Genomic DNA, 27306 nt, shown 5'->3' on the forward strand with positions numbered 1-27306 from the left:
TTTTTTAGCCTTTAATGGAAAATGCGAGGAAAAATTAATGTTTAGATAAATTCGCTCAAATATATTAATTAGATCTAAGATTTTCGCGAGTATTCATTTAGTTACCGAAACGTCGGGATTATGTAGTTTTTAAATAATAAAATCCGCGTAGTAAATCCGAATAATACTAGTTTCATTTAAATAAATATATTTTTTTATTAAAGAATAATATCTATGTATTTTGAAATTCTTTGCAAAGCTCACGGTTTTTTCTTCACCTCGATTTCGACAGTTATAATCTTTTTTTTAAAAATGTAGAAAGTGTATTTAAAACGTCTCTTGAAAGGTTCGGTCAAAAGTAAAAGTAAGTTGGAAGTATTTTATTTATTACCTCAATTGTTTCTCCCTCTATCGAATGTTGCTTTGCAGCCGTTTACAATGTAGGGGTAAAATGAAAGACTCGACGTAGCAGTCGAGACTAATCTATCTCTATCATCCAATGCAAGGTGGTTTCAAAAATTCATCCCATGACCTTTTAAGTTACATTTTTTAGAAAAAAAAAACAACTTTTAGATCTAGGATCTTTTATGGTAACACTTTAAAACGAAGAGTGGTTTGAATAACAAAGAGTATTAATTGCCTGTGCGTTTAAAAGTTAGTATTGAGTTTATTTCTTCATCCTCCTCCTATCTATTTATTCTTCTTCCTTTTATTAACAATCAGTTACAGCTTGCTTTCAGCTACATATTTGAATGAAATATTGTTTATAGGAAGTTATGTGGAAAATTAATTGTACTAGCCCTTATTAGGGTACCGTAAATTTGGCCCTATTACTACTCCATCCGTCTGTCACCAGGATGTATCTCATGAACAGTTATAATTAGACAGTTTAATTCTTAATTGTTTCATATAACAACTATAATAGTGTTTTATAAAAATAAATAAATTTACATTCCGACACTTGTTATATAAATCTAATTAAAAAAATCTTCCGTATAACTATCATTGTTTATTTATGAATTGTGAATGTCACAATGACAGTGATTCATAACAAACGAATAAAATGCAATGCTATTTATTATATATCTGTTTTTATTTCACAACATAGTAACTTGTTCAAGCGTAGGAAGCACTATATTTTACAAAAAATCATCATACTCAGAATGCTGGAGTGAAGAAGACATAGCAAAATTACGTTCTCGAAGATATTTTGAAAATATTATACCCCAGCCCGTTTCTCCAGATAAAGTAAACGCCAAGTTTGTGGATGAACTTTTAAAATATTTTAATAATGCTCTTCAAACAGTAGAAAAAGGTGAGGATACGAAAAAAAACGTACTATTGAAAGAGGTTTTGGCAGACACCATAGGTGCCCATCTAAGAAGTGAGATATTACCAAATGTTAGATTAGCGTACTATGCAGGATATATTCCATACAGAAAGGCGAAGTCATTGCATGACTTTTATGAAGAAATAAAATTCATTTTGAATACTCAGGGTTTAGGTTGGAAGAATTGCAGGAGCGTTCCAACTTTGCGTAATTTTACAGTAGAGAAGATTAGAATAGGGACTGGTAAACTGACGGATGCTTGCTCGAGATTGATTACAAAACGTGATGAAAAGTCTTGTATCCACATACCTCTACCAAAATCTGACGACAAATTAAGACCCGCTGCAATAGTTTTACCTTTAAAAGTTGGGGGATTAGTAAATCTAGTATCACCATCGTCAGATAACGTTTTGTTAAAATACTATATCACAGCCGCTCGATGCATCTTAAATAATTCGCCAGATTCATGTCGTCACTCCGACTTTGTCAGTTTTAATAATGACCTATGGCACTGGATGAAAAGAGATGTGGCACCAAGACTTATTGATGAGAAATTGTACTCTGCTTACGGAGGTGTCTTGAGGGTGGGTGCTGCGGTTCAAAACTATGGCAAAGGTTTATCACGCAGGAACCTTTTTGAGTACCAAGATTCCGGAGTATCGATGTGGCATCCATGGAAAGCGCTTAAAGAATCGTATGTTTATATTAACAGGGATTGGACTCCTTATTTATATATAGTTGTCATTCTGATGATAGGAATTGCTATTATTCTCGTACAAATTTTATATAGTTATATTATAGGTGACTATGACTGCAATTGCAAGGGACCATCAAAACAGTCTTTGGAAAGTAAAGACATCTCATATGCAAATGTAGATTCAAATATTCCCGCCATGTTACCTTCCCACCAAACCACAGTATGTTACTCAGAAAATAAGAGACCCAAACTACCTACATCCAAAACTAAAAGCTCAACAATAGTTTCAATTAAACACCATGAGCATGATCTACATGAAAACATAGAAAAGTTGAGCGACAACGAAAACAAGAGCGACGTTTCACTGACGGTATCTCTAAGCAGTGTCGATGTTAAAGGAAAAGTGATCGACGTTGGTCGAGCTGAAACTATTCAAAGTCCACCGAAACTAGAGACTTCCATTACCCAAATGAAGATTGAAAAGGCACTGACAAAGACAAAGCCACAGACGCCAATGTATTCCACGAGTACAGTGACCAACTCCGACGTGACATATCAAAGGGCGCAAGTAACGGACTCGTTGTCTAGTAGCTCTACATCAGCAAGAACGATTAGTTCGACGAGTTCTAAATCTAGATGTCGCAGGTCGAGAACTTCACGGGACCTGGCTTGGAGCCGTCGTGTCATATCCAAGCATTCCATGCATCGGTCTACATCCGGTACTGAAGGAACCGAATTTGATGTCACTTCTTATACAACACCGAAATCCCATCGGTAGCCTTTGTTTCGTCTATAATATTTATAGGTTTTATAGATTACTAGTTATTGATTAAGACATATTTTTATTTAAGACACTTTTAAAATTTGTAAGATAATCTTTATTTGGTAACTACACCAATGTTATAGAAAAATAAATATTTTTTGATTAATTTGTCATTTTTTGGTAGGCTGTTCAGCAATGTGTTTGCAGTAATAATTGATATTGGAATACAGAGAGAGAATTCGTAGGAACATACTCACTAAAGCTCTGGTTCGGCTGCAAAAATGCAGTCATTTTCAGTTTTCATGTCAAATTGATAATTTTTATTAAGAGATCCAGTCCGTAACATTGAAAATGTAATCTTTGTATTAAAGCTAAAGTTAAATTTTGAAACTTTAGACAGTTTGCTAAGATGTCGATAGTCCAATGTATGATTTCTTCGGAATCCAGAAGAATAACAAGGTATTTGTCAATGTATTTCGGATTCATGAGTAGCTTGTACCAGAAAATCATTCCACTCATGTTTATTTATTAATACTTAACATGACTTCAACGTGGTTAGCGGTTGACTACAGGATTATATGTTAAGTCTATCTATAAATAACAGAAGTATTTTTGTTTTAGTATAAAAGACAACATTACTTCCTGTGTAGGTGCCTCTAAGACTATAATAAAGTTCATGGTAGTTGTTCAGCGTGGTAAACACAAAGTTAAGATCTCCAAAACTATTTGCTACCCATCCGTACTGCTATATCAAAGCTAATCATTACACATTTTCTTATTTTAAAAGCCGCCTGTCTACGTTACAGTAAACTATTTTATATTCCAAAAATGCTTCAAAAACTTCGAAAATACGTATGATGTTATAACTACACCCAATGCAAATCTACTTTCACTAGAAAATATCCTAATTATATTATCCTAATAATATTTAAGCTCTTTTCTGTAACAAACCGCTGAAGAAAGTTAGTTAGTTACAAAACTCAATTATGAGGTAACTGAACAACTATACATAATTCAATAACAATTATACACACACGCATACGCACACACACACAAGCACAGATGCACACTCATTCCCACGGTATATACCTACTCGTACATGCACTATACACGCTACTTAGTGTGAATAAAACACTGAAATTTATGACCGGCTCAATAACCTTTAAAGTTAGTAATATCCGGAAGGACCTGTGCCCTGTAAGTTTTTCAACTAGCACAAGGTACAGACGACCTTTTCTGCTAAGGCAACAAAATAAGTCTGTATGTAGTCATAGATTATTTAAGTGACATAACTAGTGGCTGTTCTCTTTGAGTCCAATTATTATTATTTATTTTTCAAAACTGAAAACATTAAATATAACGTCTTGGGTTATTTTGAAAAAAGAATTTTATATTTGATGAGTCAGAATTTCTAGTACAGAACACACTAACGGAATATAGACTGGTAAATACACGATTTACATCCCCTCATGCTACGTATTAATATTTTTATAACCGGGTTTCCAATAAGTGGGTATCTTTCATAAAATAAAAAATTGTACAGATAACAATTTTATTGGTTACAGTGTAATAAACAATTATTATTTTTTTAAACTCAAACATAAAATAATGGAACATAGAATAACTTAAATAAAATCTCTAACACATTTTTAAACTATCAAATAAATATAGCTATCACAAATTACACGTTTTGTACCTTGCTTAAATGACGTCATCGGTTTCAGAATAACTTACGGAATAGGTTCTTACACACTAACATTACAATCAATCTAAAATCACAGTATCATATTGTTTTACATACAGTTAGCGGAAATTAAATTAATACAAAAGTTTTTACTAATCTGTGACACATATGAGAATACTCCCCAAAAAATATTATAAAATAAAATAAAAAAATCTCCTGTCTGAACTAGGTCAGTCTGAAATATAAAAATATAATAGAATTACAATACAAATAATGACAGCAAATTAAATATTCAGTTTGATTTATTCATACAATAATATTACATACAAAGCTTGCAGTCATAACGAAGAAAATATTTTTACAAATAAAGGCACTCAGTTTTTGAATTTTAAAACTAAATATGAGAAATTTTTTAAAGCATTTTCATTAAAAAAAAAAAATACTACAACATACTGCCATATTATTTAATACTTAAAATAATACATATGAAAGTGAAAAGAAATATAGATTAAAAAAAAGATTGGGAGAGAAATTTTGATACATCTTACTATAATGTCTGCATCGGCAGCGATCAGAACATTGTCTTTGAAAACGTCCCATATGAAAGGAAATACTATATATGAAGACTAAATACTAATTATAATAATCGGTCCAATCATAAGCTAGGATACACTTACAGGTACAGTCGGTGTACAAAGATCTCATACACTTGTATGCTGTGATTTTTATGTGACAAAGTCTTTTAACCCGTCCGATGTATGACTCATACACTTATTTCCGTATATTTTTGTACTGGCGTTCGTTCCACTTCCTGTGCATGTGTTTCACGATGTACAGCGGCAGACAGGACACCAGCGTGATAGTGGTCACCTTCCACCAGAACTCCCAGTGACGGATGAAGTCGGCGTCTTAGGAAATAACATCACCAAATAAACTAAACTGATTATGTGAGTGATAATAGTGTGTCCGAGGCACAGTTTCAGATTAGTTTTTCAATGTTCAGCGTTACTTCCAGTAACCTCCTACAAAGTGGCTGAAGCGAGTGTGTACAGTTTTCAAATACAAGTTGATACTTAAATGTTGCCAGTGCAAAATTACAATGGTTCAGTGTTATAATAAGTCATAGAAATAGTTCTAAGGGTTATAGTCAAGACATATTGTAAAACAAAGTCCCTCGCCGCGTCTGTCTGTCTGTTTGTTCGCGATAAACGGAAAAACTACTGCACTATAATCAAATATTTACCACCAACCTATAGCGTGTTTCTCGAGAAGTATATAATTTGTTAAGTTTTTGTATTTACTTGTGTGTATATTAACGATATTTGTTGAAAATGTCGGGAAAACATGAGCCATCTGAGGGCTTTTAACGAAAACGCTGCCTAAAGTCTTTGAGATATAACAAAATAATATATGGTGGAATTGTGTATCTAATAAAGGTCTACAGAAAAGTCCGCGGTGGCATATGTCTATACCTTAAGGATAATACACTATATCCATTTTATAACTTTTAAAAATTGGCATTCCTAAAGCGTTTATTGGAAAGCTATTTACATATATACGCTATTAAGTCTTAACAAAATCAATTTCTTCGTTTTCAAGCCTACATCACTCTCTGTAAATTACTTTTTAAATCATTTAAATCCGGCGTACCATTTGAAAGTTATCATAATATAAGTTTAATAATTCCCTAAACTAAATAGGCTGTTTTATATTTTTTGTCCAGAGCCCGTGCGCAGCCGGGGCTGGTACCCAGGATGTTATAACTAGTACGGCACGGTTGGCGCCACTTTTACCAAATTATTATTTTTATATTCGAACAATTTTCTTTTAATCACCATCATTTAAGTAACGGTGAAGTGAATATTGAGATTTATGGGTAGATATGAGGTATAGAGACAAATTATTAGTAAAACTTCATTCGGATGTACTGATTTTGATAAGATTCAGTTGTGTTTCATAGTGTTGGATCTTCCACGAATGACTCAAATTATATTTCTGGCCGTCTCTAGTCCCATCGAGTTTGGACTCACCGAAGTACGAAGTGAATATGAGCAGCGTGGCGGTGTACATGAGCAGGCTGACCAGCTCGGCCAGCACCATGAGGCGGTGCCATGTGTCCACGGTCAGCGCCACCATCAGCAGCTCGGTGAGGATGAGCGCCGTGTAACTGATCTCCACTATATGTATCAGCTGCTCCTCGAACAGGACCAGCGCCCCGTACATTATCACACCGCCTTAAATATTAAAGACAACATTTGTTAAGTTCTGTTTTATTCACTTTCCGTATGCAGCGCGTCCTGGCAGAATGTAATTAAGGCTACTTCGTACTAACTGCTTGAGCGCGACACGTTTGTCTACCTTCGTTGGCTCCCAAGTAAATTACTAAACTGCTCTACGATGGTATATGAAAAAAAAAATATTACAGGCTCCAAGATGCTCTTTGTGATGACACTAAACTTTTTTCGCACGCATGATAATGTTTTGTGTTACAAAGTATATTTTATCAGATAATTGTATATGTGGCTAAAGTTTCTTTTCGATGGCGTGTATACCGCACCTTGATAAATAGATATTCCGATCCAGATGTAGAAAGTTTTGTACGACAGCTGCCTGCCTTTGGTCAGCTGCTTGTATAGCTGCGGATAACGGAGCGCCGTTGTGCTAGATATGTCCTTGTCCAGCACCTGCAGAGAGCTCATAGATCACTAGCTTGTACATAAACCTTGAGACTAGCTCATTTTAGCGTCGAACAATGACTCACCAATGAGAACACCGGCAACATTGTGAAAACGGTTCCGTAACCGACCATCAGGAATCCAGGGTACAGAGACACGGAGGAGAAGTAGAACACTACGGAGAACACGGCCTGCAACAGAAACAATACGTTTAACAACTGCACCAAAGAAGCGTCGGGCACGAGATACAGTGTTAGCAAGCAACATCGTTTCGTAAGCCACAAATAAAATGGGACAGTTATAAGTATATACTTACTGTGGGCGGTGGGGAACATAGCGCAGTAAGCCTATACAGAGGTATAAGAGAAGTTAATTTGGTTTTAGAAACAACTTTACCTGCATAGTGGACACGACCAGCCCTCGGTGAACAATGAACAGACAGAGAGCGGCCGAGCGCATGAGCGACCGTCTACCGTGCAGCAACAGCAGGCGTGCGACGTGGGCGAACTCCCGGACGCTCACGTCCCCCGCCAGAGACGCCGCACGTCCTTCTATACCCTCTATCCCTATACCTAGTTAACATACAATAATAAAGAAAAGTGTCAATGTTGTCATCCAACGCTATGGCCATATTCATTACATACAGTATATACAGTGGATGGGAATTATTTTATTACTAACACGGGATTTCTTAATGTTGGAAAATTGCCAAACGAGCAGACGACCCGCGTGTTATCAAGTGTCTGCCGTCCACGGATACCAGTGTAATGTCGCCTTAGACAGATAGTTAGAGAGACATCGTGGAACGGTACTCAGAGGAGCAAAAGTCACACTACTAACAGTGGTTTAATTTTAGCAACCCCCACATTAAGTCAGCTGTCAAATGAAACCTTTCAGCTACCACAATAACAATACATAATATTGTTCATTATAGGTATGGGAGTAAAATTTTTCATTGTAAAGTTATTTAAGAACATACTAACAAGTCCGCTACCCCAATAGGAAGTATTGGTAGAATTTTAATATTATCCACGTCGTGGAGATTTTCTCTCATTAACAATGTATTAATGATTGAACTGCAATAAATTGTCCGAAGGTGGCTACATAACAAATTATATCTCCACAGATAAGTCACTAGAATAAGATATTCTCCTTTGAAAGTAGTCTCTAACATGGGCAGCTGTTTCGGTGTACATGTCAAGTCATTATTGTACGAACCCACATCAGCCTCTTGTATCATGGAGATGTCGTTACCACCGTCCCCCACCGCCGCCACCACCAGATCTCTCTCCCTCAACAGTCGCGCGACTCTCGCCTTCTGTGTGGGGGAACAGCGCGCCACCACCACTCCGGTACACTTCTGTAAGAGCTCTACCATCTCCTCCTCGTACGCTCGGAGACAGACCTGGAAATATTTCAGGATATAAAGAGATTTGTATCATACATTTACTGGATTTCCTTTACAAGTGTTTAGTGCCAGCTTTACAGCGTCAATCAGGAGTAACAACTTTATCAGAGAGCTTAACCGCCTATGTTACTGAATCCTGAAAATAGTACAAGCCACTTTTAAGGAAATCTTATAGTAATACCTATCCTGTCTGATTTGGTGTTGCTAAGACTTTTACATCTCATTGTGATATATTGGCATACATGTTAATATATATTACAAAAAAATATGTATTATGTATTTCTTAGCCAATACTCCTTTTAACTATATATTTCCATATCAATGTATTGAGACACGATTGATCTTTTTGGAATAGCTCTGTCCCTCTCACCTCCAAGGTTTCTCCTTCTATAATGAGGTCTGCGCAGTCAGTGTTGGCCAGTGAATCTATAAGAGCGTACGCGTCCCTCCTCGAGCTGCAGTCAGGAGCCACGAGCCACTCCCCGCTGCCTCCGAGATGCAGCGACCTTGCGATACACAGCGCCGTCTCTAACTTGTCGCCAGTCAGCATCCAGATCTGAGGTATTTTTTTTTATCACAAGAAAGTAAACGCACACATCTGTGTCTTAATAAGGAAAGCAGGACAGAATTTTTGAATTGAATATTTGTAATCAAAAGATGAGACTGAGAAGTCTGTCTCCTTGCACATCATTGGATACCTTACTCAGCAGTTCTTAGTGTACCTTAAGCCCAACAGTTCATAGTGTATATAGCCTCATGATTTCGAGGTGTACCTTAACCCCAGCCGTCCTGAGCATGGCGAGCGTGGCGGGCACCCTGTCGGCCAGCCTGTCCTCCACCCCGGTGAGGGCCAGCAGCGCCAGTCCGCGGTGCAATTTCGCCAGACAGGCCGCAGTCCGCTCCGTGCGCCCCGTAACGCTCAAGCGAGCCTCCTTGTACTCGCTCTGTTAGTTTACATTACGGGGTGTAATCAAAAAAAACCGTTCAAGAACAGTGTTGTTACTTTGAGATAGATAAATATTTAAAGTTTATTTATCTATATGCTATGGTTTTATATAAGGCTACTGACTACAGTTATGTAATAAAGTACAAAGCAAGTAAAAAAGTAATGTTTACTACAAAAAAAAAAGTCACATTATTATTCAAGAATTTCTAGATTTATATTCTCATAATATTTACTTCTTATAAAAGACTTTTTTTTTATTGTAACGAAATGCAAGAACCTCAAACTCCAAGTACTCGTTCTTGGTGAGAGTCTTCTTAGCGATGACAAGTGTCCGTAGCCCCTCGGCCGCCAACTTGGAACACTCCGCCGGCAGCCACGCGGACTGCAGCAACTTGGACAGGGCCACGTCAGCACCTTTCACGTAGTACGTTATAGCTTGCGTGTTCTCCTCCTGGACGGTTAATATGTTATTAATTTGATTGTACTACATTAAATATATTTGAATAGTCAGGACAACGAAACAAGATAATTTTTATCAACAAAACAACTATTTCTGATTAACAAGTATTATGTGAACGTATGCTTTCTGTTTAATAGTTTTCCACTCGTTCCTTTGTTACAACTCTATCGGCTAGTCGAAACTATAAAAACTTTATATAATATTTTATTTAAATAATTCGCGTTCGGACATTAATCTTCTCGATGGATAAAACTACTGACGTATTATTATCCTCAGTTGCAAATTATGATATTATTATATTTATAACTTGGACACTATGTACATTTAACAAAACAAAAATCGTGAATTCGGGAATTCGGGCATTCTGGAAACAAAAATTCGGGAATTCGGGATTTATGGAAACGAAAATTCGGGACTTTTATTGAAGAATACCTGAACTATGATACCCATCATCTTGGACTCGCTGGTGAAGGGAAACACTTGCAGTATGTTGTACTGCATCACCTCGTTGGCGGCGCGCAGCTTCAACGCGATGTTGTGCAGATCACGCCGGTATAATGATACGCCCATCTAAGGTTTTATTAAACACTTAACAGATAAACTTGTATAATATATGACAAATGTATGGATAAGATCTTGATTGATCTTAATTTATAAGATATAAACTTTGTGAGCAGATGTTTATTTTATATGGCAATAGTTCAGGTAGCCTGGTCGACCGGAAGTCGAAGAGCTGACTCTATGTGATAACACCGTTATATCGGGCGTCTCAGTACCATGTCCGTCCATTTAACGAGAGCCACCTCGTCGGGACTGGCCGCCTGGTAGTCGCACAGCTGCTGCTGGGGCACAGCACCTCCACAGCTCTCCGACATCACAGAACTACCCATATCTAAAAACAACAAGCGACATTATATACGTTTGCAGGTATAGAGTGTTATGTCAGTCACTTCCGGTACGTTTTGGACTGGAGTTTTCATTCAAGCATTTATAAATATTAATAATTTAATGCGTAAAATGTTGCAAATTTTGTTTCAAAGGATTTCAATAAATTATAGGGTTAAAAAATCTATCAACACGAGCAGGTTCCGAATCTGCAACCTCAGAAATGTGACCTTTCGGTTGCTTTGCTGATTGAGCTGTCGTGGCCAGACTCGGTGAATTACCAATACTTTTCTATTTTTATTAAAGTATCGACTCAATATTGCTTCAATGTGAGAAACTTTAATGTCACTTTCAATTACTAACCGGACTGTGCTTCGTCAGCTCGCGTGTCATCAACTTCATAGACGGGCGTGACGTTATGACACAACGCCAACGCCAGCACGGCTTCCCACACCTGTCTCGGAGTTGGCGTTAGGACTTCGCCCCCCGATACCGGCGAAGTTGGTAGAGAAGACGCGTCGTTCGTTATGTATTGTGTCAGCAGGGCTTCCACCTCAAACGTAGAAATGTAAAATTTAATGAAAAATTTTCATTTATATAAAATACCATCTTTTTGTTGCTCTCAGCCACTACGGCCGCTGAAACCGAACTGCATTTTATAGATCGTTGTTGGGATAGGGATCGGGATAGAAGTTAAAAAAAAAACACTGGCGGCACAGAATCTGAAATATACTTCATGGTTCCAATCGGATGTTTTTGGGATTGGGGTCGTGATAAAAGGGAGCTTATGTCTTTCTTTAGGGTTCCATCTATAATTATACCAAAATTCATCAAAATCGGTTCACTGGCTTAGGCGTGGAAACGTAGCAGACAGAAAGACAAACAGACAAACAGAATTACTTCCCCATTTATAATATTAGTAGGGATTTTAAAAGTTTAACCACATTCAAAAATTTCTGATTACCTCATAGAAATTATTCTTATCGAACATCGCGTTCCCTAGATGCAGTTTCTGGAAGAACATCTCATTCTTGGTGAGTGTTCCGGTCTTGTCGGCCAGCAGGTACTGGATGCGCCCCAACTCTTCAGGTATGGTGGTGGAGCGCATCACGGTACCCGGCATCTGCTTGTCCCGCTGAATGGCCCACGAGTAGAAGGCCTTCCCCATATCCAGATTGACTCGGAGACTGGAAGAATACATGAAAAAGGTCGAAAATGTTATACAGCAAATTATTTCAAGAACCAGAAATCGAGGATGACAGAATTTAATTTTTATACACTGTATGATTATAATGTCCTCGGTACAGACTCACCTTATGGGGATGATGTAGGAGAAGAGAAGGACGAATCGGAACAGGAACCCGTACCACGGACCCTCGAAGCCCTTGAGTATGATGAGGAGTAGCGACGTGAAGAAGGTCGCTCCGAATAACACTTTGGTGAAGTCGTTTATACGTAAATCGAGACGTCCCAGTTTGGACCTTGGAGTTGCATTATTCATCACGCTTCGAGTCTCACAGCCTGCAGACAGAACAGTCTTAGCAAAGCTTCTGTACTGATTAGGGGTTTTAGTGGGAATTTGTAGTTCACAATACGAGCCCTTCACAAGATATCACATACATTTTGTTCGTTCTTAAAAAATATGTAGATAGTCAGGTCAGGTTGGACAGTTTTCTTGCCTCTACGTCAGCTTTTATCTAAATCTCTGGTGAGTGATATTTTTTGGGTTTTAAGATACTTTGCTTATTTCGTTACTTCTGCATCTGACGTTATTTTTTTAGATAATCGTTCGAAATTATTTAACATGCTAAATGTCTACGCCTATGGCATAATATACCTGTATATATAACTAAGCCCGTTGCTTGCCCCGACGCGACAACACATCCGCTCCACAACGTGTTCTCTATGTCCAAGGAATCGCACTCCTCTTCGTCCATTCTCGTACAGGTGCCTATGAACGAATGTATGTCCTTTTCTGGCTTATCTACGAACAGTTTTGCGTTTATATCCAATAGATGAGCGTCCGTCTGCAGTTTCTGGGTCGACGGCAGAGGTATCCTAGAATATTATATGTGCTGATTTATATTAAAATCTAGTTTGAAAAAGTTCTCAATTGCTACGTTTCGGTATATGACACACTTTTGGTGTCGACTTTAGTTTTTAAGCCGATTAAGAGTTCTTGGAAAGTCCTGTTTTATTGTTTTACTAAATACCATTTCAAAGAAAGTTTTCAATAACAATAATAGCAACACATAGTTAATATCATTAAGAAACGGGATCGTTTAATACAGATAACATAATCGAACAAATCAGAAGGTCAATGAGGATGGTTAAACCCAGACTCATAGTAAATAATATCACGCACGAATGAGTATAGGAATAAATTGACTTGCAAAGAATGTAAATAACTATAATTGTACTGATAATTTACATAAAAAATTAATTACAAGTTTTTTTAGTTCTAAAGTAGGTTATGGACGTTATACAAATTAATTACAATGTAATTTGTAGCAAACTTTTTAACTAATAACTCTCAAGACCTATATACGTAATATAATATTTATAAAATAAAGTACCCCGCCGCGTCTGTCTGTCTGTCTGTTCGCAATAAACAGAAAAACTACTGCACCAATCGTCAAGCGGTTTTCACCACTCGATAGCGTGATTCTCGAGAAAGGTTTTAATATATAATTTGTTAAGGTTTTGTATTGATTTGTGTGTACATTAACGACATTTGCTGAAGATGTCGGAAAAACATGAGCCGTCTGAGAACTTTTGAACTTTTGAACGAAAACGCTGCCTCAAGTCGTTGAGATATAACAAAACAATGTATGGTGCAATTGTGTATTTTATCAGTATACATCAGTATCTGTAAATTACTTTTTAAATCATTTAAATCGGGCGTACCATTTGAAAGTTATCATAATATAAGTTTAATAATTCTCAAAACTAAATAGATTATTTTATATTTTTTGTACAGAACCCGTGCAAAGCAGGAGCTGGTGCCTAGTACATAACAAAAATCATTGTATTAATGCTACCAACATGTACAGGGGAAATTAGTTGATAAATTCACTGTAAGTTATGGTAGCCATATTGATTCTCCCAAAATAATATGTAAATTAAACAATCCTTCACAGAAGTCATTACATTGTTAAAGCACCGACACCTTCGGACGGCATTACATTACATGTTATACAAACAATATCAGTCTGTCATTATTAGATGTTTCATTTCACATATAATATATATAAACAAAATTATATTAGAGCAAACGAAATAATTTTACATACAACTAGTAACCCAATCGGTTAAGTTGATGATAAACACTAGCTATTATCATGGAAACAGAATCGACTCATCATTAGAGTACTCATGATTAATATTTATATGGTTTGTAACATAAAAGTGTTAAGTCTGACCTTAACTTCCAATCGATTTCACCGTCCAACTGATCCGTCCGTATAAACACAGTGCCCATTGTTTCATTAGTCCTTAACAATATCATATCAGCGGGCACCCGCTGTCCTTTGTGCAACATCACAATATCTCCGACTCGGAGGGATGAGGCCGGAACATTTTCCGTGATGAACGGACGGTAGCCATGGATGGATGAGTCTAGCACTATACGTTCATAGCATTGACGATTCACTTCCTTATCTCGCCTAGAATAAGATAGACACAGCAAAATACAATATTAAAAATTCAAATCAAAATATAATTGCTGAATATAGTACAAGATTGATTTCATTTGATTTTATTAGTAATAAACGAGAATATTTAATATGAATGCAAATTTTATTACCTGTATCTTCTGAAGTCATCAATGGCTTCCCTAAATAGTGTGACAGCCAGCACAAAACATAGTGGTCCCCAGTATGTGTACAAGTAACCAATTCTTATGCTGGGAATGAACTGACTTAAAGCCATCACCAAGAAGTACAGGTTAAGAAAAAACCTGAACTGCTCAAACAGCACCAGCGGCAGGAATGTGATGAGGTTGTATTTCTAAAATGGTTGTTAAAAATGAGATAATCTGTAACTAAATATCATATACTATAAAAATCATATTTAAAATGATGTTCTGAGATTTTAATCCATTATTTGACATTTAGGAAATGAAGATTCTTACCCATAGGAAAGTTAAAAAAGGATTTTTTTTAATGTAGCAAATGTTTTATTATAAAACTATATTTCGTTATAAAACTAGGACCTTTTTAATTATATCATGTATCTTTTATTTAATTTTCACACAATGAATACCAAAACAAAGCAGTAATTTAATTAATTAACATGGAACAGCTATGTTGTTATGAGCAGATTTAGTATAATTAAATAGCAGTTCATTCACTCTCGTGACTCTACGGGTGAATAGCTTCTTTATCTGAACTAAATAATGAGGTCAATCTCACCTGATTACAAACATAGTTTGGTGGATACTCCTCTTCCGGAAGCTGACCCAAAAATATTACTCTAGAACATAGTTCTCGTTGCTTAAAAAACATCAACTTGAGCCTAAAAACAATGTATTAACAAAGAAACATTTCCACTGAGTTATCTTACATGATTCAATAAAATTAATAAATACCTCGACCACAGCGATTTCTTTTTTGGACGTGCTAGTAATGGTGTGGTTTCCATGTTGGTATTAAATAAATTATACTGTTATAGGAGAAAAATTTACATAATACACAATTTGAATTGAAGACAAAATAATAATAAACACATACGTAGATAGACAGTAGTCAGTTATATTGCTTTGAAAGATTTCGCTGTCTGACGTCGTTGTGGCAGTGACATCTTTCAAATATCATACAACCAACTATATATTTATTTTGCTTGAGATTTACATACTTATTATTCAACGTTAATATACGCTTTTTAATTATATATCTACATAGTTTTAAGCATTGTGTTAATTTTTCATTTGAGTTTTTATTTATATAAAAACCCTATTCATAGGTAAATTCGCAAAATTTAATACTTAATAGTTTTAAATTTAGAAGCATTTTTTAATTAATTATAGTACACTTCGCTAAAATAAAATGTAAGTTTTAATGCAAGGTAAGAATTTTAGTATAGTTACACTAATGTAATGATAATACTGTTAATAGTAACATTGTAAAAGTAAATAAATATGGCGTAAAAGTGGCATTGGGTGTGTAAGCTGTTTTCCTATTATTATCAATGTATTGTTATTCAAACGCATAGTAAACGGGCTTGAATTTCATTTATATCTCGTTGTTTATATTATTAGTGAAAAACATACGCGGTAGTGCATAAAATAACAGTGTATCACATGACAAATCAGATCAATGACTTCCTTGGTGGTTGACAAGTCGGGTTCGGGATTCTGTCGTTTTGACCCTCTCATTTATCTGCGATTGTGTTAGTTAAATGTTTGTATTTAAATTTAATAAAATTAGATTCAAATATTCAATTATCTTTAAAAGACTGTTAATTGGTTTCTGATGTTTGAATGTAGTTTTGCGTAATTAAATTTGCAAGGGTTGCTTATTAGATTGAGCGGCAGGGTAGGGGTCGCGGCGTGTCGTCTCTGTCGGCCGCCCGGGCCCGGATACCTCCGTGTGACCTATTTTCTGGTTGTTGCATCGAGGCTACTATTTATGTCTGGGGGTGTGAGTAGGTCGCCGGTATTGCACCGTAAATGCAGTGATTGATACGCTCGTCTTTTGGTGTTGATTTGATTGATTAGAAAAATATTAATACTCATATATTAACATAAAGAATTGTATTTATTAATTATCTAGTGATTACATAATTCTGTACAAGAAATTTTAAATGAAGGTATAGTAGCTCACCAAATACATGTGAAATGTTATATTGTAAACTTGATGTGGGATCATTAATAATGATCTCCCAATTAATTAACAGCAGGCTAAGTGATTTTTAATGTTTTGTATGCAACAATTTATGCATATGGAAAATTCAATAACCAAATTTGTCATGTTTTTCAATATCTCATATTATTTTTATCAAAATTTGATATTTAAAATTGTAGTTATAATGTGATCGAATGATAGGTTTTTGGCTAATAAAATAAAAAATAGTAATGTTTATTAGTAATATTTTGTTTCAGCGTGAGAAATTAAGTTTTGCGGTATATTAGTGTAGTGACAATGGGGTGTGTTGAGTGTTGTGGATATATAACAACAGTATAATGGAAACTGAATTACCGCCCGGCAGCTGTAATTCTACTGGACATCTGTCCACTATTGGATGGCACATGCCAGGTATTATATCTTATAAGCTTTTGCTCTCTTTAAATGATTTTTTAGAGTTTGCATCATTTTGGTTCATTATTTTTCTTATGCCACAATTTCCTTTTCATGTTTTGTATAGATTAAATGAATGCTTAAAGAATTTAAGTTTCTATAGAGAATTCCAAAAAGAGCAGAACTTTTTTATTACAAATACATTACATTACAGAAAATAAAGACATTAAAAAAATATATATGCTTTGCACATTCTGTCATTTCTTAGTATTCAAATAAAAATATAATTAAAAATAGTTTTTGGTACTTAGTAAAAAAATTCTGGTGACGCTGTCAAAGCCATTAAGGTAAACAGCTACAGTCAAGTCGAAATTAAAAAGAAAAAGTAAAAAATTTACATGCTATTGTTAAAAGCAATGAAAATGTTGATGTGTACCGGTCAATGTAACTTATATATGAATAGATCAATTTGTAATTTTTTGCCATTAGATAGTTTATTATGAAGAAATCTTAAGTTACTAAGAATCATTATCATATTTAAGATTATTTCTGTTAGTTTTATTCATATATTTTATGTTTTTAAACTTTGAAACTTATTGTTAAGGAATTGATAGACGTTTAGTATTATATTCAGTATAGTAATATCATTATGAGTGAAATGATGTTCGGACGGAAATTGAAATATCCTCCATTGCCATATCTGATGACGGCACATTAGCTACGATGATTCACTACATATAATACAGATATTTAATTACTTACGCCATTTCAAATTCAAATACTGTGTAGAAATAACTATTGTATAGATTTTGTGTTTAAATTTGTATAAGATTTTAAAAATGGCTTATTCAAGATAAGAAATTTTTACATAATTTGTGCTTTCCGAAATGTTCTCATCATCAATTAATTACTCGTACTCATAAATTTTACAATTCATACAAATATTAAATTGGCCACATTGCGTTTTTATAAGTATGTACGAAAGAGAAACCGCTGCAATTTTTTTTTTTTATTTGGTTACAATCAATCAAAGGTTTTATTCATTCAGTAAAAATTTTACTTATATATTCAATACTAACTTTTTATAGACAAACATTTTCGTCTGTCTCAAGTTTCAATTTAATATCCTCAATTTGTTTCCACTGGCTTTATTACTGATATATAAGTCCCTTAGTTTTTAATGCCGATTTTTTAGTCATTCAAGTCACTGAGTATAGTATGGAATATTGTCCATTCTACAGCATATTGTTTTGTTTTTAACATCCATTCATAATATTTTTACATTACATAATGTTTCCGCTTTATCCTTGTTAATGTTTCTTTTCTAATTTATCCTTGGCTGTTAAGATTGTGGCAATTTTTTGAATATTAAAATTTACATTATGGTATTTTATAATATGGATGTAGCACTCTTGTTCATATCTGTATTTTAAACTACATGCCATCAGCTTTGCGCTGGCTGTTTTTTGGAATTTTGGTTTGTAGTGTATATGTATGTGTGTTTGTTTGTTCGTCTGTAGGTCGTATGCACCACTCGGCGAGCACGCCGGCGGGCGTGGACGGAGGCGCCCGCACGCCGCCCGCCACGCCCAAGAAGGGTGGCAAGATGCTCGCCGTGCGAGTGCAGATGTTGGACGACTCCATATCAATGTTCCAGATACAGGTGACGAACAATTATTATAATATTTATAATCTGTGATCGATTAATAATTGCAATTTAAGCGTAAAAAAAAATAAAAAAAAAATAGGCTGTATGAGCCGTCAGCAATGTATTAAACTGTTGGCTTAAAAAGTAAAGTATCCTTAATTATAATAGAGATTGGTTCGATCAAATATTACAAAAGCTTACCCATAGTTTACTTTTGTATAATTTGAATTTTGTTTGCTTACCAAAAATTTCAATAAAGTAATTAATTCTATGAAAATCATTAATACATTTCGTGATTAATTTTTAAATAAGATTAAAAAAGGTTTCATTTATGAATTAAAAGTCTTGACTTGACCTACTTTATAATGAACGGACCCTAAAAATGTACCGTTAATAAGTATTGATTTTAATGATATACTTTTATTATATCTCATTAAGTGTAAAATAAAATACGATGTCATTATGAAGTTGTCATTAATTTTGAATTTGAATAGATTGACATTGACGTGAATGATCATTGAAACCTGCTTGCAAAAAATAAAAAAAATAAATTGACATTGGCAGAATGTTGTACAGTCACTGGAAATGAAGTCATACAATAAAAAAAAAACTTGTCAATAGACCTTTATCTATATATTTAAGTATATAAATATAGGTCTACACTTGAATATTTCAGGGTAAAAATTTTGGATAAATATAATTTTCTAAGTTCCATTGCTTGACCTTTATTAAAAAAAGCATATCTTTTAAAGTTCTGAAAGTCTTGAGACCCCATGTTTTTTATATGAAAAGATGCGGACTAAGTTGTGGTTATTAGCTTGTAAAGAATTTTTAGTTTGCACATGTTAATAGAATTTTCATGATATCGGTTATTATGTAAATCTTCTCATTTACATTTTAGCACGAACTATTTTACACTAGACTATATATAACGTACGTTCAGTAATCTGTTTACTGCGACTGACATATACTGATAGCGATGTAGAGTGACATATGTATATGTCAATGTCAGATGTCAGTTTGTGTTGAACACAATAGACGCTCAGTGTAGGACCTATTCTAGTAACTAATGATTCAATACTAGCTAGTATATGACGTCACAATACACACGGACTGAAGGGTAGTATAATATTGTTATTTTTATATGGAATTTAATAATAATATAAATAAACAATATAGGTCCTTTTCCATACTTTTCTAAAACTGTATATTATTGTTGTTAAAGTATAACAAATTATTGTGTCGCTTAAAAAACCCAGTTAGCTTAAATACTAGAACTGGTCGTCCGATTCGAATTTTTTTTTGATTAATAAATTGAGGAACGCTGATCAATTAATTTCACGGTACGATTGACACGGAAGGAGTATAAATGAAAAATTATTTACTTTATTTCTTTAAAAATATAGTACCTATGTACGTTGAAGCACCTTAATCTAATGTTTTAAAGTTCCACTCACTGATAATAGAGTGAGGTTTGTTAGACAAATCCTTAATGTGATCAGAATTCACTACTTTCTTGTAATTCTACGTGAGCTAAATCGGACAAGAGCTAGTAAATATAACGCAGTAAATACTTTTTTGTTTTTTGGAACACTTAATTTTGCTATTCGATACCGGGCAAGTCCCCAAATTTAACTTTATTAGCATTGTATTTATTAAAATAAGAAATATTATCAAATTTTGTAGTATATAAACTGCAATACTAGACATAACAATTATTAAGTCCACTGTACCTAGGACGTACATATATATTTTTGCCTACGGATTCGTCCGCGCTGAATTCGGAATTAGGCTCGTGTAGAAATGTATAGTGGGTAATACGATAAAAATGGCAACAAACCCGCAGAGAAACCTATGTTGCATGTGACTTATTGCTACGATGCGCTCCCCCGGAAGCTACTCGTGATTAAGTGATGAATTATAGCGCATGTCTTATTCTGATGTCTAAGCTACATTACCGTTAATCTTCATCAAAATCTGTTTAGTGGTGTATGTGTGAAAAAGTTACAAACATACATACATACATACATACATACATATATATATCCTAACAAACTTTCGCATTTATAATATTAGCAGGATTTTGAAGTCCGGTTATGAGTCTATACATATGTTTTAGATTTTTATGTTTGAGCAATCCATGCAGCGGTTTTACTGTCACGAACAGTATAACATTTATGCATACATGCGACCTCACAAATAATAGTTTTAGAATGGGTTTTAGTCGATCTAGAATGGATTAACTAGAAAACTATGAATTTCCAAAGTCCTATCTACCAACGTGAGAAATGTAATTCAAATAGGAACAGATTTTTAGAAGTGAAATACAGCGAACTATTTATACTTAACTAGTACGTACCTAATTGAGAAACAAATTTATTTTACGAGCGTTGTAATTACTGGTCTATCTTTGGGTCACATCGATAGATTTACTAATTAGGATATGACATTTTTTTCTATACATAAAGCGTTCCACTTAACGGCTTAAATTGTGAACACTAAAAACAAGTTAGTCATAGGACAACACTAACTTTGCTAATGCTTTTAAAAGGGAATTATTCTGATTTAAAACAATTAAAGTGTCAATTTTCGTGTTTATAATCTTTGTGAGGAATACGAGGAAATTTTTATATAGCCGTTATATATATTATGAGTGTTATAAGAATGAATATTTTTATCTTAATATCGTTTGCATCTTGTTAGTTTTCCTAGATATGATTTTTAAAGACAGTTAAATCTATCTAGGTGATATTTGAAATTGGCGTAATGTAATCTAATTACAAAGTTCGCTATTAGTAAAGGTCTGTTCTTTTTGTACAGTGTTCGACGCAGGTTTTACAACTAACCTCTCAGTCTCATTCGTATTTCTCGAAGTTAAATACCTCGTAGTCTCAATCTACATTTCTTAAAATACTTCAATTATAAAACGCAACTTGTGTTTCTTTAAATTCAGAAACTTTTTAATATTAATATTATTTATACCAAATATTCTAAATGAAACTAATATTATTCGGACATATTACGCGTGCTTTATTTTTGTTAAAACTACATACTCCCGACGTTTCGGTTACTTTTTAGCAACCGTGATCACAGGCGGACGAGACGAGAACGCTCTAATTCACTCAATCGTCTCCATATTTCTCGTAAAAAATTCCTTAGCTTTTCAAACTGTTCGTTTGTCTCTGATTATTTCATGTTAAAACTTATTAGTATTTCACAACAACAATGTGTTAAAATTAACACGACACTAATAAAAAGCAATTTTTTTAAATTAAAATCGTATTTTATTATAAGTATTTTATTCGTTATCGTATTTTATTTACAGACAATTATATAGTATACAAAGTCTGGCATAAAATCAGCATTTTTCACTATATATCGCGTAAAAACATAAAAATATAATATAATATATTTTCACTTTATATCCGCAAAGGGATGTCTGACTGTTTCACATTTAATACCCAGCTAGAGTATCCGAGGTCGTAAAGTCTTGGAATCTATTTAATATCCCTAAGCGTCAGCACGATTGGTCCTATTGATTGAAATCCGGTGCTGTTTAAAGCAAAAATAGCCTCAGTCATCTCGATTCGAGAGCTCGTCTCCGAGTCCATTAGAAAGATGAGAGCGGTTGTTACTCGCCGACTTGAAAACATCTCAACCACTCCAATACTTAACACGTTTTAACCTTGTTATATACTTTAATTATATATATATATATATATATATATATATATATATATATATATATATATATATATATATATACTAGTTTTTTGGGTGTTTCATAATATTTTTATCATATTTTAAATGTTTAAACAGTGTCACGTACAAATATTTCTAGACGCTCCTTATGAGCCGTGTGAAAGTTAAGCCTTATAATCAAAATTTCTCTAGAGGTTTTCTAGTTGTAGTCTTACACACACCTAAACCGTACGCACATAACACACACACACACAAACACACACGAACATAACACATGAGCCACAATGACGCTTTTAAGACCACAAAGGGTGAATGGAGCCTTAAATCGTGTCCTATATACATATATTACGTGTTTGAGAGGACTCATGCCACTTTCGGCACGTATATGTACAATTATTCGAATAACTAAAGACAGATAAAATTAAAACTATATTATATGTGACCTTTTTTGATGTAATTTCTCTCATAATAGTTTGTTCTCTACTCGACCTTTATAAATTAAAGATCCTAAGAAAGGTCTGATCGAAGAAATTCTTTTCATCAAATATAAAATACGTTTAATGAAACAGAACCAATTCGGATGATATTTTATACCAAAGCGTATATATTTTTTAATAGTACATATAAGTTAGTACATAATACATATTATCTTATATTTATTATCGTTTGATAACAAAAGCCTTCCGTACCGTGGAATACGCTTCGCAAATTTGAATAAAAAAAAACCATTATAATATCAGTTGATTGGAAAATCTTTTCACACTGCGTCCGAAACTACATCGTTCGATTCCGTAGCAGCACATGCGGATGGTTTAAACCGAGCCTTGCAAAAACGGATTCCACTTGGGTATAAATATTTGGCAAGGAGGTACGTTACCAAACGGTTAGGTACCGCAGTGCAGCGGTGTATTTGGGTCGCGGTGTCGTTGGCAACGTGGACCTGAAAATTGTGATGGGAAAGCATTGTAAGGCATCGCATGAATGAAACGAAAATTACACGCGAGCGAGTAAAAATCTCCATCAACAAAATTGTACAACGTAATTCGAATATGACATGTCCATAAAAGAGACTTCCGTATAGCGTCACTTTAATCGAGTCATAAATACTTGTCAAACTGCTAACTATATTTTTGGCTAAAATCGATGAACCCCCAGTAACGTGCCGAGATAATGCTCGAACAGCTTGATTGGATGACCGTGTAACGTGTCGTTGACCGTAAGGCTTACTTTATATGGTGGCAGTCGGATAAACTTTAGGCTTTAAAGTTGGTAATGTTTTTAACTCTGTTTGGGATTATTGATAGTCTGTTCTCGTTTAGCTTTGTGAAATAACCTTATATAAAAACAAAAAAAGTTGTTAGTTTTAGCGTCACGTCAGCCTTTGCGATAACCATGATGTAAATATAACTTTTTTAAATAGTTATAGTATTTTAATGATATTTGCTTCATAACTTCATAATCGGAGTTTATTGTATTAAAGCTTTTCTTAGTACTAATTGATATATAAGATTTTGTCATATATATGAATTAATCGAGCGTGTGAGCAGAGTCTTATATCTGGGAGCTGGCGACGAGCCAGCACTTATCAGGGAGAGGCTTAGCCGGCAGTCTTGATTGCCCCAACGGTTCCATTGTGTACCCCTCTCCAACATTATTTGGCCAACTCTTAAATTCTCAGCCTGACATATTTTAAGACATGGTATATTGTATTTTACGCTGTGTCATATCTTTAGACGAATGTCAGTTCACATTGACTCAATAAAACTGAAAAAAAGTAGAGATTTCGATATTAGGCGAATATTATTGTTTTGTGTTAGCGTTAACCCATAGTGAGTATAATTGGTCGATGTACCATTTAAAAAACATTATATATTTAAATAGCTTATAAAGGACATGATGTCTTTATTTTTTTTCCAAGTCGAGGGTTGCGAGACGGAGATAAAAATCTATTTAAGTGCTGCTGGCATGTCTCACCTTTTTTGACGTCAAAGTGAAGCCTCCACGCCGTAAATAGCTCGGGGTTAAAATAAAAACGGGTTGCCCTAATTGCTAAGTTTACTCAGTTATTTGAGCTTTGATAGCAACTAAGCGTCTAACTGAGTGTCATCAAAAACTTTGTCGTTGTCTATGGCTTCATACAATTATAATTTAAGAAGCTTTTAAGACGTTATGACCATAACTCGTCTGTTCTATTCAAATGTATAGGATACATTGCTATAGTTTTGTAAATCATTTCAGTAATGTCTTGCATGAAGCGTATTTAATGAAAAGAATCGTATGTGCTCCATTTTAGTTGCAAGAATTTTCGATACTTTACGATATTCGCAATTTTGTCTATTCAATTCTTATAAATTTTTTGTCAAACTTATAAGTCTACTCAGTAGGAAAACTTGCTTTATCATAATATAATTTTTAAAAACAGATAACAAATTTTCGTTCCCAACTTTGACTCATAAAAGCCGGGTCTTCCCTAGAGGAATTGTTTATTAAAACAAATGTGTGAAGAGTAATTTAACGTCGAAAAAACTTGGAAATGTATAATGAAATAGAACTCTCCAAAAAGATATGTATGTACGTGTAAATGTGTAAATTTTGATCTCAGTTGGAACGTTCTAAATCCAAACTATACGCTAGTCAAATACAATACATAGTTTAACTTAAACTGGATCCAGCATTATCGTATTATAGTGTCGTCCACGATCCGTTATCAGCGGATGCATATTAACGGTTCACCTTCAACCATTTTATTTATACTCCGTCCCCCAGGGTCTCATTGAACGCTCCGCCGGTTATTTGGTCGATCGTCTCATACATATGATTGTAGTCCACGTTTCTCGTTAGTTCGTCCGTGAACTCTATGCTTAAGACAGGTCTGGATCGTTACACTGCGTACGTAACGTATCGAGTTATTCATTCAGTACCCTGATTTAATACTGTGTGTTGAGATTTTATTTATGAATAACTCTTCACGCTCCGTATGTAGTGTGACGTTGTAAACTTGGGGTAAGCGCAATGTTCAGATCGGATACTATGAGATTGGATTCCTGATTAGCACGCAGACAAGATTTAACATTCAAATAATTCTTGTCTTGATGACTTTTCAATTGATTTGGAAGTTGCTATTTATTATTGGGAATAACATATAATTTACCATAGAATTAAAAAAAAAAAATCCCAGTTTCTTGTTTGTTTCATATAAAGTGATCCGTGAAAATTTTCCTGTCCGTTATTTAATTTGTTCTAAAACATGATATTAGTAGTAAATCGTTTAAAATTTCAATGTATCTGTTATTTATATAACGATTTGATTTTAATAAATAGTTTTTAATATAAATTGAAATTATTAAATCAACTGAATTATATATAACTGTAGTAAATGCACGGAATTTAAACCGCTTTTCTTGTTTAAATGAAACTAATATATTTCGGATATACTACGCGTATTTTATTATTTAAAAAAATTATTATTTTAAATTTTAGTATATCCGAAATATATTTGTTTCATTTAAATGAATTAAACTCGCGAAAGTCTTAGATCTTATTACGCTTTTCTTGTTGATTAAAATTGCCATCTTCGTTATTTAATAGTACCTATAAGTTTTTCTATCCATAAAAAGTTTACTGTAGTCGTTGTACCTACTCTTTTTTTTTAATCTTCGTAAAAGAATCTTAAATTAATTTGCTCCAATTGATATAATGACAACATATATATATTTTCCTGTATTTTCTCAAAACAATTTTACTCATATATTACATATGCTATGAATATTTATGAATTGAACTGAGAAAAGTTTTATGTAAAATAAGATACTGTTATGAAACTTATTTAATTAAGTCGTAGTCTCAGTATGAGAGGCCACTCGATTCTATATACAATACGACGTATTGTAGCGTAGGAACAAAGCTCGGATACAGAATGGAATATAGAGGAAAAAATTGACGTTTATTATTCTATCAACAAGTTCGAATACACAAACCAAAGACAGTTTTAAATTTTTCATTCACATGCATCGTCGTTACCGTCATATGACAACTGATGAAAAACCTATAAATTTTACAAAATGAGGAACAACCAATAATATATTACAATGAAATGTTTGTGCTTTTGTTTTGGGATGCAAAAATGTACGACAAACTTCAAAAATAAACTATTTTACTTCATATTTTAGGACGTTAAAAACCTTAAATAATTTCGCTTTAAGAATCCCTAATAATTCCGTTGTTTCGTTAGGAATAATCCCATAAGTCGTATAATTATAATTTCTTGTTTCAGTCAAAGGCACACGGTAAAGTTCTGTTCGATCAAGTCTGCAGGCAACTTCATTTGTTGGAGGCTGATTACTTCGGGCTTGAATATCAAGATGCTAACGGGATAAAGGTAATTGGATAATATGTAGCAGTTGAATGAGAACTGTGTGACGGTCGACTTCGTAAACTAATAATATGGGTATATGAGAAATCGCTGGAAGTAAAATATCGATTGATATTCGTTACTCTCGGCGAGTATGTGATATTAAAATAGAAATCTGCTTATACCGACTTCGATGAAGGCGGTCTGTTAGTGAGTAAATGTATTTAAACTAAAACCATTTATTAATTCTAAGACTACCTTAATTGAAAAATAAGGAAGAATAATCATTTACTCGGGGGGCTTCGCTGCGTCTGTTGGGGAACCCTAGTACAATGCTAATAATTAATGTTTATTAATTTAGCCAACATAAAAAACAACACAAAAGTATACAAAATTTGAAAATAGAGGGAAATTATACAAGTGACAAAAATATTGGGATTCGGTGTTGGAACTTAATATAAGTGAGGTCGTAAAGAATATTATAAATGTGATATTAAATGAGTATCAGCCCATCCTTTCACGAGTACAAACTTGGCTACATT

At 34.1% G+C, this 27306-nt stretch overlaps 3 protein-coding genes across 13 annotated transcripts in view; 2 read left to right on the forward strand and 1 right to left on the reverse strand.

Annotated features, from left to right (window-relative positions):
- Positions 1 to 1033: 1033 nt before the first annotated feature.
- On the forward strand, positions 1034 to 2890 carry LOC116767300 (uncharacterized). Its single transcript, XM_032657560.2, has one exon. It carries the CDS (start codon positions 1048 to 1050, stop codon positions 2782 to 2784), a length of 1737 nt encoding a protein of 578 aa, XP_032513451.2. The 5' UTR covers positions 1034 to 1047; the 3' UTR covers positions 2785 to 2890.
- A 1414-nt stretch (positions 2891 to 4304) lies between these two features.
- Positions 4305 to 15603, reverse strand: LOC116765892 (probable phospholipid-transporting ATPase IIB). The gene is made up of 19 exons (XM_032655527.2): positions 15416 to 15603; positions 15240 to 15342; positions 14633 to 14835; positions 14250 to 14492; positions 12665 to 12885; positions 12141 to 12348; positions 11792 to 12014; positions 11191 to 11380; positions 10719 to 10834; positions 10375 to 10512; positions 9760 to 9933; positions 9310 to 9480; positions 8907 to 9092; positions 8347 to 8533; positions 7525 to 7700; positions 7215 to 7319; positions 7011 to 7137; positions 6484 to 6687; positions 4305 to 5361 (listed from the first exon to the last, which is right to left on the reverse strand). The coding sequence occupies exons 1-19, from the start codon at positions 15466 to 15468 to the stop codon at positions 5225 to 5227; spliced, it is 3165 nt and encodes a 1054-aa protein (XP_032511418.2). The 5' UTR covers positions 15469 to 15603; the 3' UTR covers positions 4305 to 5224.
- A 252-nt stretch (positions 15604 to 15855) lies between these two features.
- Positions 15856 to 27306, forward strand: part of LOC116769924 (FERM, ARHGEF and pleckstrin domain-containing protein 1) — a 40613-nt gene continuing 29162 nt past the window's right edge. For 3 of the 11 annotated variants that reach the window (XM_061526715.1, XM_061526723.1, XM_061526722.1), the window contains exons 1-4: positions 15911 to 15985; positions 16928 to 17081; positions 18584 to 18726; positions 26687 to 26791. In XM_061526715.1, the coding sequence (XP_061382699.1) occupies positions 17009 to 17081; positions 18584 to 18726; positions 26687 to 26791 (321 nt within the window). In that variant the 5' untranslated portion in view covers positions 15911 to 15985; positions 16928 to 17008. The other 8 variants (XM_061526725.1, XM_061526726.1, XM_061526721.1 and 5 more) reach the window with 7 other exon arrangements.

Source organism: Danaus plexippus (genome assembly GCF_018135715.1).
Source record: "Danaus plexippus chromosome 3 unlocalized genomic scaffold, MEX_DaPlex mxdp_25, whole genome shotgun sequence".
Lineage (NCBI taxonomy): Eukaryota > Metazoa > Arthropoda > Insecta > Lepidoptera > Nymphalidae > Danaus > Danaus plexippus.

Coding starts and splice junctions, on each gene's coding strand:
- LOC116765892 (XM_032655527.2), bottom strand. CDS start 15,468: ATGGAAACCACACCATTACTAGCACGTCCAAAAAAGAAATCGCTGTGG. Junction 8,534..8,906: donor TAGAAGGAGAAACCTTGGAG/GTGAGAGGGACA, acceptor AAATATTTCCAG/GTCTGTCTCCGAGCGTACGA. Junction 5,362..6,483: donor CATATTCACTTCGTACTTCG/GTGAGTCCAAAC, acceptor TTATTTCCTAAG/ACGCCGACTTCATCCGTCAC.
- LOC116767300 (XM_032657560.2), top strand. CDS start 1,048: ATGCTATTTATTATATATCTGTTTTTATTTCACAACATAGTAACTTGT.